General features: G+C 36.1%; 1 protein-coding gene and 1 long non-coding RNA gene across 2 annotated transcripts; both read right to left on the bottom strand.

The window, feature by feature from the left end:
- Positions 1 to 5257: 5257 nt before the first annotated feature.
- LOC104414840 lies at positions 5258 to 6265 on the bottom strand. Its single transcript, XR_720209.3, has 2 exons — positions 6091 to 6265; positions 5258 to 5637 (listed from the first exon to the last, which is right to left on the bottom strand). It is a non-coding gene; the product is annotated as an uncharacterized LOC104414840 (long non-coding RNA).
- A 2172-nt stretch (positions 6266 to 8437) lies between these two features.
- LOC104417374 (disease resistance protein RUN1-like) lies at positions 8438 to 14852 on the bottom strand. Its single transcript, XM_010026035.3, has 5 exons — positions 14176 to 14852; positions 12351 to 13669; positions 10472 to 11567; positions 9165 to 9467; positions 8438 to 9079 (listed from the first exon to the last, which is right to left on the bottom strand). The coding sequence occupies exons 2-5, from the start codon at positions 12950 to 12952 to the stop codon at positions 8594 to 8596; spliced, it is 2487 nt and encodes an 828-aa protein (XP_010024337.2). The 5' UTR covers positions 12953 to 13669; positions 14176 to 14852; the 3' UTR covers positions 8438 to 8593.
- Positions 14853 to 16898: the final 2046 nt, after the last annotated feature.

Below are 16898 nucleotides of genomic sequence, written 5' to 3'. Positions count from 1 at the left end.
ATCCTTAAGGCGTTTTTTCATAAATTTATCTATGCCTTGGCCCACTACAAATGACTCTTGCAGATGGGCAAGTGAATTTACACTGATCACCTTTTGCTTTTTAGCACAAAATCATCTGCCGACTTCCTTGCTTAAACCCGAAGAATAGAGCGTCCCTAGACTGCCAAAATCACTTTTATATTGCCAGATGAAATGGCCTGTTGATCTAAATCACCAATTAATAATTAGTCTTAATTTGATATTTTCATATGATTTTCAATGAAAATAAGATAAAAGTAATTGAGTTTTCATTATTAAAAAAAGAAAAAAGAAAAAGCTGTGACACTAAAACCATGTAACAAAGTCCTAAAATTTATCCTTCTTAATAGTATGGAACCAAAAAGTATACTTTGTTTTAGAGGCTCGTATATTTAGCCATCACAACTATAGGGACTGAATTTAGTTTTAGCTTAATGTCGCGACCTATCCCTCGGGGGAGAGAATAGGTTTAGGGGTATTGCCTAAAGACAGGTTCACGGTCTGTGATTAGGCACGGGCTCTCCCAAACCCATACCTCGCACAACGTTGGGGTGTTCATAAGAATTTTGTAGTAAAAAGTCGCCATTAGCCTATTGGGGTTAGTTAGGAATCAAGTGACGCGTGGGAGTCCGATTAGTGTCCTTTCGGTTTCTAACCTCATTCGATCATCAAATAACATGCTTTTTTCCGATCATGATCCTAAAGGCAATTGTCCACTAAGTGAGCATGTAAATGTTTCATTGTAGGTCTCATTTTCTCTAAGTCAGAATGATTTTTTAGCCCTGCACCAACTGGGAGGAAATACGACCAAAGAAAAAAAAAACTGGGGGGAAAAGCATATCCAAAAAAATGCATTATAATACATACATGAAACACCATAAATTTCCTAAACATATATAATCATCCATTCTATATGCTCAGTTCCAAGGTCCAACGTTGTACCGTGAGTCTTTCCATAGATGATAATAATCAGAAATCAGTCTGTTTGAACTTGGGGCAGCAATTTCTTCTTTTCCCATTTTTGCTGAAAAAGAAGAGGAAAAGGTGAAGAAATTATGTACCCGAAAAACAAGGGATGGGCTTCTTATAGTCTTCATATCTCCCCAGCATTCATTCACTATACTGCTGGAATTCTGCTGAAATGATGCATATTATTAGCCGACGCCATTTGAATCGACTAATTATATGATTCGATTCGGACAAGCTGTAACAGAAACTTCGACAACATTTCAAGAGGAAAAACCAAAGAAAAAAAAAGAACAAGAAGTGCACCAAACTAAACTTAATTCCGAGACTTCCAACCGCAGTGGATATATCCATTCCAAGCCAACGCCAGCAACGACTTCCTTAAGTAAGAAACTCTTAAGTTCTACGACAAAGTTTAGCAGACAAATATCAAATGGCTTTACTGTTGAAATTTAATCAAATAGACTCAGAGAAGAAGACACACTAGAGAATTGTTGCTGTAATTCATCAGAACAAAAGCCTATTAAATAGATAGAACATCCAAACCACTTAGCAAGAAAATAGCTACAGAATAACAACAACAAAGACCCACTAACATACCCCACTAACCAGAACATGTGCAGAAACAAACTCTTAAAAACAAGCCACTTCCTATTGACTAGGACTCCACTATTACATTATTGAAGACACGTAAAAACTGAAAGTTAACTACTTCAACATTTACTGATGAATCAAAGCTGTAAATCCTATCAGCACAACATGTAGTGAGAATTCACATGAAACCACTTGCTCCTATGATTGTGAGTAAGAATTACAGTGAGGATCACTGACCAAGTCTGTGCCAATCCATTTCAAAGCTCAAAAACTTCTCCGTTTCATTGACTCGACAGAAGGAACTATTGCGCTCTGATTGATCGACAATCCTAGTCAAATATCACAGTTCTTGTACGTCAATTTGACAGACAACCATGCACCAAAAAATGAACAAAACACTTGATGAATGGGTTTAGAAACTGATTAAATGAATCGACCGATGACAACACATCTTTCCAAAAGAATGAGGGCACGTGGTGATGGATAAATAGAAATAAACAACTAGCATGATTAGAAATAAATCGCTATGAAACGAGTGAAAATAAATTGTAAACAAGTGCATTGACAGAAGTAAATCTTGTTTTTCGGATGTTTGTGCCCGTCATTTCCTCATGCGCAGTAAATCTTGTTTTTCAGATGTTTGTGCGCATCATTTCCTCATGCGCTCTTTGTATACTCCGATGGGTGGCTAGCCTCTCATAATAACCATTTGCACTCATTGAAATCAAATTTTGACTCCATATTTGATGGTATATTGATCCCCTTGGGAGCTTGACTGCAATAACTAATTGACTCAACTTCAATTGATGCTTGACCGCAATTGTCCATCAAACCATTGATAATTGTTCCCTCATAATAGTTTGACTACAATAATTGTTCCAGCTATTTTTGTCCCTCTAATGGATTTGATTTCACTCAAACTTAGTGAATTCATGTTAGTACAGTGAATTCATGTTAGTACTTTTCAACTCGACCGATACCAATTCGGCTATTAGTTGATAAATGTAAATTATTCCCCCCTTGTGAACTTAGTTTTATTGGCTTCTCACATCCAATCAAACTATTTATTCGTCGACTATATTTCAGATCCCACGTTCTGATCAAGATCCTATTTATTACTTCCTTGAAGACAAGGAATGTCCTATTACTAGTGAATACTCACAAATGGCATTGACTTTCTTTAGCCAATGCCTTTGCTTTATTGCTACGGCCTAACTAAAGAGATTCCTCTTTGTCACCTCTCGTGCTTCATCAACAATTTTTCAACTTAATATTATATTCGAAATCATAGTCGATGTACAATCAATGACATCAATTCTTATCGGAACATTGCTAACCTAACAGCATGTTATTCCTCTTTAATAATGGTGCGGTTTAGATCACATTCCATGAATTGAGCAACTAGAGGGGAAAAAATGTTGAGAGAGAGCATTGATTTTTATTTGAAGAAATAAATCTTGTCATATTGTTCAAGCCAAATAAAAAGTTCTTTGAGAAATTGATCTAACATTTTTAAAGATTGAATATCGCATATTTAGGAATTAATAGAAAAAGTAATGTAATTATCCTATCCATGGATAATAATATATACCATGGAATTTCAATTAGTGTTTCATTAAGTATTAGCAAACACAACAACATAAATTCTTTCAAAAAACTTTGTATGGTTTAATCTAGGACTAGTTTAGGCTAAATACATCCATTGAGTATAAGTTTAGAATTTTTTATGTCACAAAAAAAAGTTTATGGTAAATGTGTTACAATAGATATAGTTGGGCTTTTTGGTTGTTTTTTTCCCTACCATTGAAAATCTCAAATTGATACTCTTATAACAAATTTATTCAAATTAATTTTTGTCTAACGAAAAATGTCAAACCAATACTCTTCATTTAAATCTAGCCTCCACCCCATATACCAAAGTGCTAATGGATTGTAGATTTGAGTAAGCAGTACTAATTTGTGATTTGTGTTGGGGACGTGATTTATGCTTGAGAGGGTTTATGATTCAAAATGTCTTATCTTGTCATTGCCATGTTGTAGCAACTAATTGTTGCCAATGGCATCGTAAGTATCTAATAGATTCCTTGTCCTCCCCATCACAGTTCCTCAACTCGAGCCACACAAGTCTCACCAGACATGCAAAAAAAAATGTATCACTAGAATTTGATCAACAATGAAATATCTATAAACAAAATTCGTTCTTTAGTTTTTTTAAAATGAGACAAGTTTTGTGGTGATTCCAGACATGAGTTGTATCAATGGAACACCAAGAACAACTTTCATTGGAATTTAATCAACGATGAAGTCTAATGACAAAAATAGCTTGGCTGATCAACAACAAAATACAATGACATAAAGTTATAATGCCGGAATTTAATCGACGATGAAGATCTGAAAGCTACAATTAAGATACACATTGGAATTTAATTAATGACAAAACATCTGAAAACTACAACTAGTGTATGAGAATTGAAGAATAACGAGTTTTTGTTGTTTGTTCCAAGGGGAATCTACATTACATGAACAATCAACATTATACGAGCATTAATATATACAATATTTAGAACAGAACCGCCTACACGCAGTTTTCTAGGGGTTTCAACTACATCTTCTTGTCTTCATGATTTTTGGCTCCACATCTTCACGTTGCCATGACAACAACTTGTCTCTAGGCAGTGGTTGCTCCTCCAAAATCACACCATGATCTCTGTTGCGACTTACTCATTGAGGGGCCAAGCTCAAGAATATAGGTTTAGAAGTGTCCAAGAGACAATCCTAGTGGTTCATTGAAAAGACAATTCGAACACATCATTTTTTCAACTATCTGAGAAAAGGTTCATTAATCAATAATGCGAGCTCTTCTAAATTCATACCTCGCCAAACACGCGATTTCTTTTAAGATCTCAACAATCTAAATATTTTTAAGAATCACCACTAGTCATTTATGGTCGATTAGAAACCAATTGAGACGTGGGAGCTTCATCTTAATTCTTACGGAACTAGAGATTCAAGGATCAGAGACTTAATTACACTAGTGATCTAACTAGTGCCATTTTGATATCTAAACTTGACTATTTGCTAAGCAAAGTGTTAGGGCAATCTTTTACCAATCAAAAATCCTAAAATGCATCCTAACCATTCTAAAAAAGAAAATAAAAACCAATGTTTTGAAAGTGTACACTCAAGTAAAATAAAGAGAAAGTGCACAAACAATAACTTGTCTCTAAAAAAGAAATCATTCACAAATAATCTTGTAAAGTCATAAAGGCTTATTTAATTTTAGGTCTGATTGTCATCAAAAGATTTTCACATTTTTTTTATGCTAAACTAGTTTAAAACTAGAATTAAAACCAAAATCTAATAAAACCTTCTCAGTATCTAATTTCTAAAAAAATTTCTTAATTTTTTTTTAAAATTTTCCATTTTTATTTTTAATTCTAGAAAATGGACTTCGCTAACTCGGTGCCGACCACTGGCCTGACATAGACCCTGGCAGTCCGGGTTGGAGTTTGACTTCCGGTCAGACTTAGAGCTTGGCAGTATGGCCCAAACATTGAAATTAAATGTTCGGCCAGGCCTAGTCCATTGATAATTCTAGCCCGGTCCACCTATAAGTTTGGCTCGACCCGGATTCAACATATGCAGCCCCTTTTTATATTTTCGATTTTTTATTTTTTTATTTTCCTTTTTTGCCCTTCTTCCCTCCCGAGACTTCACCGAGAGCTCTCCAACGGCGAGCTCAACACTGTAACTTCATTATACGAACTCACGGAGGAACTCCAAACCGTCCCACGTCGATATCCAATGTTGCCCACCGTCACCAAGTCATCTTCGTCAGCCACCACTCCGGCTAACACCAGACCAGTCCCAGCAATGTCAAGATAACCGAGAACATACATCTCAAACAACAACCAATTCCAGCAGAACAAACACATATATGCACATTCAAACGATGAACAAAGAATTGACTATGGTGGCCTCTAACCGCGGCCTTCTCCGGCTAAAGGAATGGCGTCTCGTCGAGGTGTATCACAGCCGACTTGGATATCAAAGGATATGCTACAAAATCAAAGAGAAACACATATTCAGTATCAATTCAACAGTCTAAGAACAAATCGAGCATAAAAGGAGGCTCTAATTGTCGAATTTCATAAATCCTTTCCAGTACTCCATTCAGACATTTTGTCGAACGGGCAGGCTTTCTAATGGTACAGCCCGGAATAAATAAGAGGGATTTCCCGTCAGTAGCCAACTTCGAAGAACGAGCAGAATCTTTGAAATTTGCATTTCTTCACCGGGGGGGCTGACATGCAATCTGAAAAACTAATTCCAGAAATGGATTCAATGTCATTTACAGTCTGGACACGATATATCAACCTCTAAATAATCATTGTCTCTCACAGATCAGTCTCGGTTCCACAGATTGAGCCGCGAATTCATCAATTCAACTCAACGTTCTTGATTCCCAAATAGAAGGGGAAAACAGAATCGTTCAGAGAAGGGAGTGCCTACCTGCCTGATCGGGAATGGAGTCGCGGTTGCTATTTGCTCGCCGACGGAGCTTGACAATATTCCTTCTAGAGCTTTGAGATTTGCTTCGGTCACGGGTCTGTGAGAAACGCTCGCATGCATTTGACTGTGAAACGTGTTCGTCCTCTTCTTCAGATTTCAGAAGCGGAGAGAGCACTGTCAAAGGAAAAGGCTGGATTTTGTGATTTATTTTTATTTTTTATTTATTTCGTTCGGATGGGCTCGGGCTTTAATTAATTTTTGTGGACTTTTCAGTTGCTGGGTTGAGACAGTGAATTGAACGAAACCTGGGCTGCCCAAATTAGGTTTGTAAATCGGCTTTTATGCGGATGAACTGGGTCAGAACGAAATGGTCTGGCCCGAGACGAATGAACTGGACCGAAAAAGATTGACTGGGCCAGTTTTGTTATTTCCTTTCCTTTCCCCATTTTTTTTTCAAAATATATATTTGATGCATTTGTGAAAAATCAGGTGTTAACAATCTCGCCTTTGAATGATCTCAATCATCGTGTTCCCTCTTTTCATCTACCTCATCCATTAATAGTTATAAACTTGGCTGCCACGGCATTTGAAATTACTTTTCTTGAATATCATCTTGTTCAATTGATATCTTCTAAACAATGTCTTTGCTTCCTTCGACATGTCGACTAATTGTTATCTATATCAACAAATTTAGTCATGGTTATCGATAAGAAAATTGTGTGCTCTCGAGCATCGCCGACTAGAAAATGAATATATATATATATACAAATCCTATTTAGTTAATATTGCATTTACTATACTAAACCAATAGAGTAAATTCAACAATGAAATAATTCAATTAAACTTACATTGACTTAATCCAAATACTACAATAAAATTAACAACGGAAAGTTTATATTTCACATCTTACACTCACTTACCTAAATCATAAAATAAAATTAACGAAAAAACATTACATTGATATTATTTAATGATCTTTGGTAAAATGTATCAAAAAGACTGCTTCTTCGTGAATTACACCATGAAGAAATTGCAAGTGTTTTGAAGTCCATGAATCTTGTGGTAAGATTTGTGATATCCTTTGTGAAATTGAGATCTTATTTTCTAAAAAATTGCGAAGGCTAAACACTATGTGAGTTTTTAAATGTAATTGTAAGTTAAGATACAATGAGAGTGCTTGAGTAACTCAAGTATGATTGAGATCCTCATTACATTGTTTGATCTATAATGAACTCATTTGGTGCTCTCTTCGGAGAATAAGTCCCACCAACTTAATCATATAAATTTGGTATGTGATTTATTTCCTCTCTATTTATTTTATCTTCCGATTACTTGTTTTCCACAACACAAGAAACCTCGACTCTTGCAATCGAAACCCCAACTGCTACGTATCCCTTATATTACATGGTCTCTTTTGAAAAAAAATAAAGAAAAGTTTTCTTTTTCGTTTGATATAATTTATAGTTCATTATCATTTTTCGATTATTTAAATATTCTCACACTCTCCCCCATGCTTAATTTGATCTTTCTACCTAGCACTAAGCGTGTAAATTTAATTGAGGAGACAAATGTGACAAAAATTCGAACTCAAGATTTCCACCTATTCTATCATGTGAAATTTTTATAAAATCACTGTCAACTGTTCTAAAAACTTAAATTATTATATAAAAGTATAATTTATTATTTAAATATTCCAACAAAATTTATTCAATACTACTGCTTCTAACGATCTTCCAAGCATCGGTAGCAGATAGGGCGTTATTTAAGGAAGCTGTGCAGAGAACACTATCATCAATAGCATCGATATGGTCCTAAACTTCACCATATGAGCAGAGACCAGAAATGATACTGCAGCTTCCGCTTCATCATGAAAACAACCTAAATCACAAACTACTCATTTGAATAAAAATCCACACGAATTCCAGATTATTGGGCATTAAATCAAAATGCACTCGACTTAAAAGAAGAAAGATTACGGATACTTGGTATTCCCCTCCCAAATTCGAGCATTATCATGCATATAACTCTCATAGCTTTTTCAACCTTCTAATACCATATGGTAGCTTTTCTATGCTATTGTTACAGATATTTAGAACTCCCTTCAAGCAATTCCGTGATCCTTGTCCGCGATAAGTCCAGCTGAGTCAACAATTCCAACTTCCCAATTGAGTGGGGATCTCTCTCAACCCATCACAGCATCCCAATGATAACTAATTCACAAGAAACCCAATGCTATCAAGAAATCTGGAAACTCAACACAACTTGATAAGACAAGGATTGATAAATTCACTAAACAGCTTAAAGAGTTAATTTGCGATTATTGGCACTTCGCATCTCTAGCTTCTCTAGAGAATTGATGAAGGAAGGAATTTCTTGTATCGCAATTTCATCTAGAAGAAGTTCTTCCAATTGTTTTAGTTCACCAATTTGAGGCGGTAGCTGCTGAATACGTGAACATCCACTCAAGTCCAGTTGAGTCAACAATTTCAAATTGCCAATCCAACTAGGAATCTCTCAATTGTTGGCAGCTTCCCAATGACAAGCACCGCAAATTCTCAAGGGACCCAATGCTATGTGGAAGTGTTGCAAGCTCAACACAACCTGATAAGACAAGGGTTGACAAATTCACCAAATTGCCTATTGAGTCCGGAAACCCAATCAATGATTTGCAGTCCTTGGCACTAAGTGTCTCTAGTTTCTTTAGATAACTGATGAAGGAAGGTATTTCTTGCATCGCTGTTTCATCTAGAAGAAGTTCCTTCAATTGTCCTAGTTTAGCCATTTGAAGTGGGAGCTCCTTAAGACTAGAACATCCACTCAAGTCGAGGGAAATGAGATTCTCCATGTTTCCAATACAATTATCAATTTGCTCTAAGTTGCGACAATCTCTGAGGATCAAAATCTCCAATCTTTTAAAAGATGAGAGGTAAGGAGTCCTTTTTAAGGAATGGCAACTTGTGAGGTTGAGAACTTTCAGCTTTTTTGCCTTCTGCAAGAAAGAATATATCATGGGGGTCAGCAAGGAGTTTTTCCCACTCAAAAGAAAAGAAAAAGAATGTATTTTTATATCATACCATCATTGAATGCCATCCTTGCCAGACATCTGAAATCGGGCTTCCTGACAAATCGAGTATGACTAATTCCCCCGCATGGAAGTTGCTTGCTTCAAAATTTGAGGGACAATTCCCCCATTTGAGCCATCTTAAATGAGAAAATAATTTACTAAAATCTCCAACAAGATTCACAGCACTCATGTGAAGAAACCTCAAGTTTAATAAGTTTCTAAATGGTTCATCTGTAAATGTGCGGCTCGCTCGATGAATTATATAATTAGAGTTGCCTTGCTCTAGACAAATGGCTTGAATCCTTCCAGTTCCCTACAAGTACAAAACCGAGGATCACAAATGTTGCATCTTACCAACTCAGTGAAATAATATCAATTATTTCTACTTAATATACCAGTAAACTCGATACCAATTTTCAGTTTCAGACTCATACCTAAAATTTTCCATAAAAGTCCATGCAATTTATTAATGCCATCATTAAACAATAGACAAAACCCTAACTGAAAGTTATCGAGATATTTACGAGGTGGTTCTTCAATTTCACCGACACTTTCAAAGTCAAATATAAAAATTTTCAATCCCCGATAATTGAAAACGGTCATGCGAAAATAAATCAAATCTTCCAACGTAGCTTTTTCTTTACTTATTCTCTTAACCTTTTGTCTTCGCAAACAATCTGTGCGCTCTCTGACTAGTAGGGGGCAAAAAAAAAAAAAAAAAAAAAAAAAAAGAAGAAGAGCGCGCATCTGTAATATCACATGAAGGAAGAGGAGTTTGTACGTTTTAGTGATTTTCCCCTTTTTCTCTTCCTTGAATATTCCTATCAAAGTCATTTAAGATGATATATGAATAAGCATGAACAAGTGACTTACGAGTACAACAAAATAACTGATGTATAACTTACTAAATCAACGAGGATGACTGATAATTCTATTTCAGTTGCATTAACTAAATTTCAAAATTAATGAGGATGATTATTTTGGATTCAGTTAACAATATCATAGATGTTCGCCAACAATCACGCAGGATAAGAGTCACCTCAGTTACATTAGGCTTAATTACGAAACTGGAAAAATCTACATTTAAGCATTCGCTGGTCGGTTATCTACATTGTGTTCGTGAGTGGGTTCGCTGTTCGTGGTCATGTCTTTTCTAAACTACAAAGGCAGAAATTTGAGGAGAAACTGAAGTTCTTACTAAGAAAGAGCAACCTCCTTTTCCTAATCACGTCAATAATATAATACCAGCACAATAACTGACATCATTTAAAACAAGAGAACATAGATTACGGGAGCAAAAGAAAAATAGAAAGTTACCTTTTTGCTCTTTAGCACTTCCAAGGCTTCCTCGTAATCCCACAATCTACTACGTTCGTGAGGTTTGTGGTAGTTTTCTGCACGCACAATTTCCCTACCAAGAATTCTCATTTGATCATGCATTATGAGCTCATGATTATTCCCAATACTTATGAACGACAGAAATCTCAGTACTTCAATTCCTTCCTCCACAGAAAAGCCACAGGCATCCCACATGTAGTACGCAACTCTTGCATCACTCCCAATTAGAAAACAAGCGATATCCAGGAACATTTGCCTTTGATCCTTCCCCAATCCTTCATAACTTATCATCAACTTTTCTAGCACTTCCTTTTGAGGCATTTTGTACATCTTATCTATCGTTTCTTCCCATAGTTTTTCTGGTTTTCCGCACAAAAATAAACCTATAACCTTGAGAGCTAAGGGAAGCCCTCCCATTATAGATACCACAAGACGAGAGAGAGCTGAAAACTCTCTAGGAGGAGAGTCACTTCGAAATGCATGTCTAGAAAATAGGATTAGAGATTTCTCTTTCTCCATTTCCTTAAGCTCGTACTTGATGTCCACTTTAGCCCTATTAAGAACACTCTTATCTCTAGTGGTAACAAAGATCCTACTTCCTGGTGCAAACCAATTAGGATTTCCAGTCAAAGGCGCTAATTGATCAGTGGTATCCACATCATCTAAAATAATGAGGACTTTCTTATCTTTAAGCTCAGATGAGATGATGCGGATTCCATGATTTGTGTTATGCAATCGAATATTTCTTCGCAATATATCATAGATTAATTGATTTTGCAAGTAACTAATACCATTGCGATTGCATGATTCCCTAATGTCTGCAACGAAGCTACAATGCTCAAATTGATTCAATAGCTTGTTGTAGATGACTTTAGCAAGAGTCGTCTTACCGATGCCCTCCATTCCATAAATTCCCACACATAAGGTAGCACTAGAACTATTATTTATTAATTTCATAACCTCCTCCACATGACTATCAATTCCAACCAAATTCTTAGAAAAATTCAACTCCACCACTTTCTTCAACTCGTTCAAAACATCTTGCACAACTGATTTTACCAATTCTCCTTCATACCTGCCAAAAAAATGAGTTCAATGATATGAACGATAGCACTAAAAATAGAATTTGGGGATAATTTGGAAACCTATAAATCTTTTTCCCACCTCCATTTCTTATCTTATCTCTAAGATAAAAATAGGTAATGCAATCCCGTGGTTGCTCCACATGATGCACCCATAACCTCTTTTCAAGGTTACTCTAAACGTACTTAATCAGAAAAAGATTTGAGGCTAATGAAGCTTTTAAGTTCTGCACATATTAAGGATCCGAATAAAAGTTCAAAATCTGTGGTCCATTAAGGATATGGATCATAATAGGAAGTACTTTTTTTCTATTTTCCCTTTTGAGTATCTATGTTCTATGATGTTAATTAATCTAAAGTGGAGTTCGACATGAAGTTGAAGAACAAATGTGTTTCCTCAGCATAAGAAAATTGTTTTATTTTGCGCAGATGTACGAGATAGAAATTATGTGTTCGAGATGGAAAAAATGCACTAGAAAATATTTTACTAAACCAATAAGACAGTCTTCTTCTTCTTCTTCTTGGGTTCTTTCAGAGGCGTAAGTCATCATAATAATCCAAATCCTATTCGTAAGAATAAACACAGTTATGCTTCTTTTACGTAGGTAGAAATAAGCAAAATATAAGTTAGAGAATCCTTGCATAAAGGAAGGCAAAATTTTATAGTAAAGAAGTTTCATCATTAAAACGAATGAATCAGATCCATAAAAAATTATGATTTTGACTAGTGTTGACATCGTCAAAGCAAATAAAGTGCTGGTTAAAGAATGAATTACCCATTAGGAAATTGCCATCCTTGTAAGGAACTGACTTCTATCAGTGCTTGCTTCCATTCCTTTGTAGACTTTTGATCGAAACGCCTACCAGAATAATGAAATGCCTCTCCAAATTGACCCTTTTGATCTCGCACATCCGCAGGTTCCACTTTGTACAATATAGGCAACACTATGAGCCTTGAGCAATTCTTGCACTTCATCATTTCAACAAGTTCATCAAGGCACCATTTGCTAGAAGCATAATTCACAGAGATAATTGGGATCAAAATATTGCTGTTCCTAATGGCTCGCTGAAGATCTTCGCTCAAACTCTCGCCCCCGCGGAGCTCATCGTCGTCCCTGAAGACACGAATTCCAACATCGACGAGGCTGCAGTAGAGGTAGTCGCTGAAGACTCTTTGAGTATCTACACCTCTAAAACTCAAGAACACTTCGTAATTGTTTTCACTTTCGTTTGGCAGGATGGAAGGACAAGGCGTAGCAGCAGAAGATGCATCTTCCGCGTTTTTTCGATCCTCCCCCATTTCTTCACAAATTATCCTGAACTTTTCTTGCACTGCCATATGAGGCATATTTTGCATCTTTGTATTGTTTCTCTCCATATTCGTGATGGTTTTTCACACAAAAATGAACCTACAAACTTGACAGCCAAGGGAATCCCTTTCGTTGTAGATACCACAAGACGAGAGAGAGCTAAAAATTCATATGGAGGATGGTCTCTTCGAAATGCATGTCTAGAAAATAGGACAAGAGATTGCTCCTCATGCATTTGCTCACGCTTGTACTTGATGTTCACTCTATCAAGAACACTCTCATTTCTAGTGGTAACAAAGATCCTACTTCCTGAGCCAAACCAGTAAGGATTTCCAGCCAAAGCCTCTAACTGATTAGTGGTATCCACATCATCAAGAATAATGAGAACTTTCTCATCTTTAAACCTAGACAAGATGCACTCGATTCCTTCGTCGTTATTACAAAATTGATTTTTTTCTTTTTGCATATCAAAGATTAATTGATTTTGCAAGTAATTAATACCATCACATTCACATGATTCCCTGATGTTTGCAATGAAGCTACGATGCACAAATAGATCAGACAACTTGTTGTATATGACTTTAGCAAGAGTAGTCTTACCAATGCCCTCAATTCCATAAATTCCCACACACAAGGTAGCACTAGCATTCCTATTTACCAATTCCATAACCTCCTCCACAGAACTGTCAATGCCAACCAGATAATCACTAACAACCAACTCCACCGCTTTCTTCAACTCTTTCAAAATTTTGTGCACAACCAATTCTACCAATTCTCCTTCACTCCTGTCAAATAAAAATGAGTTCAATGACATAAGTATTATCTAACGATAGCACAAACAATAGAACTTGGGGATAAATTGGAAAACTTATAATCTTTTCGCCACTTCCATTTCTTATTTTATTTGCTCAGAGGAAAGGGGTAAAGCAATCCCGTGGTTGCTCCACAAGACCCACTCATAACTTCTTTTCAGAAATATCGTAATTTATTAGAAAGAGATTGAGGCTAATGAAGCTTTTCAAGCAGTCTCTTTTTCTCCTTCTTCTTCTTCTATTTATTTTTGGTTCTTTTAGAGGCGTCAGTCGTCGTAATTATCAAATTCTTATTCGTAAAGATAAACGCAGTAATGCTGCCTTTATGTAGGTATAAATAGGCAAAATATAAGCTAGAAAATCCTTGCATAAAGGAAGGCAAAGAATTATAGCAAAAAACTTCCATCATTAAAATGAACGAATCGGATCCATAAAGAAAATTACGATTTGATTGGTGTTGATATCGTCAAAGTACCTACCCATTAGCAACTTCCCATCCTCGTAAGGAACTGACTTCTCCGAGAGCTTGCTTCCATTTGTGCACAACCACCTTTTGGGCTAAACGCCCATGAGAACGATGAAATGCCTGTCCAAAACGACCCGTTTGATATTGCACTTCTGCAGGTTCCACTTTGTAGAATATGGGTAACACTAACCGCCCCAAGTGTTTTCGACACTCCATCACGCGAACCAGTTCATCAAGGCACCATTTACTACAAGCATAATTCTCAGAGATAATCGGGATTAAAATCTTACTGTTCTCAAGGGCTTCCTGAAGATTTGAGCTCAAATCCTCGCCTTTGAGGAGCTCAGCATCGTCCCTAAAGACACAGATCCCGGCATTGAAGAGGCCACAGTAGAGGTGGTCGACAAAGTGCTCTCTAGTATCTTTGCCTCGAAAGCTTAAGAACACGTCGTAGTCATTTTCACCTTGCTGGATCGGAGGACTAGGCGTACCAGGATGCTGATCATCCGCGTCTCTTTGCGCACTTGCTCTCCTCTTACTCAGAAGCTTGTGCGCCAGCACACCGAGAAGGATCGGTGCAACAACCGCCACGAAAGGGTTGCTAAGAACGAGACGACGCATTTCTTCTTTGCCCCGACTGACTCTGCCCGTAGTTTCTCCTGCAAAGTCGGACTCTCAAGTGCGAAGGATATCAAAATGATTCCGCAAATTTTGAAAATGCCTTTTTATTTGCCCGAGCAGAGGAGCTTTTTTCTTTTTACTATTTTTGTTTTGGTTCTTGTTTTTGTTTTTGTTTTGTTGGGATTTTTTTTTTTTTTTGGGGGGAGGGAAGGGGGAACTAGAAGCCTTAGCGGAGAAGGTGGTATACACATATACATACTTTCTCATTCGTGAGAGAGGCCTTGCCGTTTTTGCCGTGGGGGTAGAAACGGGTAAAGCGCCACGTGGGAGCGGGCTCCATCTCCTCCAGCACGCTCAAGTGAGGTCTAGGCATTGATTCAAGAAGGATTCGAAATAGCACACGGCTGTGCGGTCGAAATAGCACCCGATCTTTGAGACAACCCCACATGAGATCTTATATTTTATTCTTGGAGATATCAACAGCAGCAAATGACACTAGATCCGTAATTAATTCCAGGAAAATTACATTCCTGGAACCTATATATTTGGAAGAATAATTTTGACCATTTTTCTTTCTTTGATTATGATTCTAATCACACTATTCTGGCATGATAATTTAAGTCTTTCTATCAAATTTCTATTTAGAATTTGTTGAAAATTGTTGAATCAATACTAGCTATGTCATGTGGCTCCTCCATATATAAGCCTCTAATGTAAGTCACCATTTTAGTCCTTGTACTTTTCAGAGTATTCTAATTAATCATATTTTTAGTACATTTTCATCATTGCAGCTTTAACTTTGAAAATAGGTGTCACAATCTTTACAAGGTGGTTGACTATCACCTTATAGCCGCGACATGTCTACAGTTATAACAACTATTTAAAATTATCCCACCCAATTTTTAGGTTTGTTGTAATTTTATAATAAATATTACCAAACACCCAAGTCGGAGCACTTCATTGCACAATGTCATTTTGCACTCATCTCGCCGGAAGAATGCTGCATTAGCAATTTGGCCAGAATTTCTCACTATTGGCATTTAAATATTTAATTTTTCTCCGATTATGGTACTTGTACTTTTGAAACTTTTGGCACTAAAGTGTATGGTAAATGGGGTCTTTGTTCATGTACTTTGTTTTTGCTGCAATATTAGTATGTGTACCATTCATGATGGGATCTTAAGTACAATTTTTCACATTTCCATTTCAACTAAAATTTAAACAATGCGAATTATCAATTTGATACATCACATTTAGATGTGTGTAAGTGTTTATAATTGTTATTGGTTGTTTTATTACCAATAATTGAAGGAACTCTTTCTAAAGGCACTTAATGTTTAAGAGTTGAGATTTGACAGCCTCGATGCCTAATAGCCTTCCTGCGATGCCAACAACCCATTCCAATCAATGTGATGTGAACTTTCTAGGATTGCTAGACTCGAGTGAATTTCCAGAATATTTTGCCTATAAATAGTGAGTTAAAGTTGTAATTAGAAGATTTAAAAGTATATCTTTAATGGAAATGTCAATATAATTGGGCAAATTTCTAAATGTAGAAATCAACAATTGAAAGTTAGTCTTGATTTGATATTTTCATATGATTTTGAATGAAAATAAGACAAAAGTAATTTTTTCACTTTTTAGAAACTAGTTAAAAAAAACAAAGCCCTAGTTTAAAAGTATGGGACCAACAAGTATAATTCTTTTAAAGGCTTGATATTTAGCTAAAACCATTTAACAAGTTTGAAGAACTGACAAGGACAACCTTTGAATACATTTAGTAATTATCTAAAATTTATCCTCAACCAATTTAGTTCTTATCCTAATTGAAAATTTTCAACCAAAAAAAAAAAAAAATCTTCTTTTTTTATGATTTGGTCAAGCTACTAAGGATTTATTTGGTAACCATTCTATTTTTGGATAGAAAAAAGCATTTGATACAATTTCAAATTCTTTTACGACTTAGAATTTCTTTTAATTTTTTAGTACTTATTATATTTTTCTTTTTTTTTTTTTTTTTTTTTTTTTTTTTTTTCCATTCGTCTTCTTCTTCTCTAGCCAATCACTAGCCATCGGCGATCGACCGGGCAAGGTCCAACGACCTAGCCAGAGCCT

Source organism: Eucalyptus grandis, chromosome 8, assembly GCF_016545825.1.
Source record: "Eucalyptus grandis isolate ANBG69807.140 chromosome 8, ASM1654582v1, whole genome shotgun sequence".
Lineage (NCBI taxonomy): Eukaryota > Viridiplantae > Streptophyta > Magnoliopsida > Myrtales > Myrtaceae > Eucalyptus > Eucalyptus grandis.
Note: the sequence above shows the minus strand (reverse complement) of the source record. Positions and strands in the feature narration are given on the sequence as shown.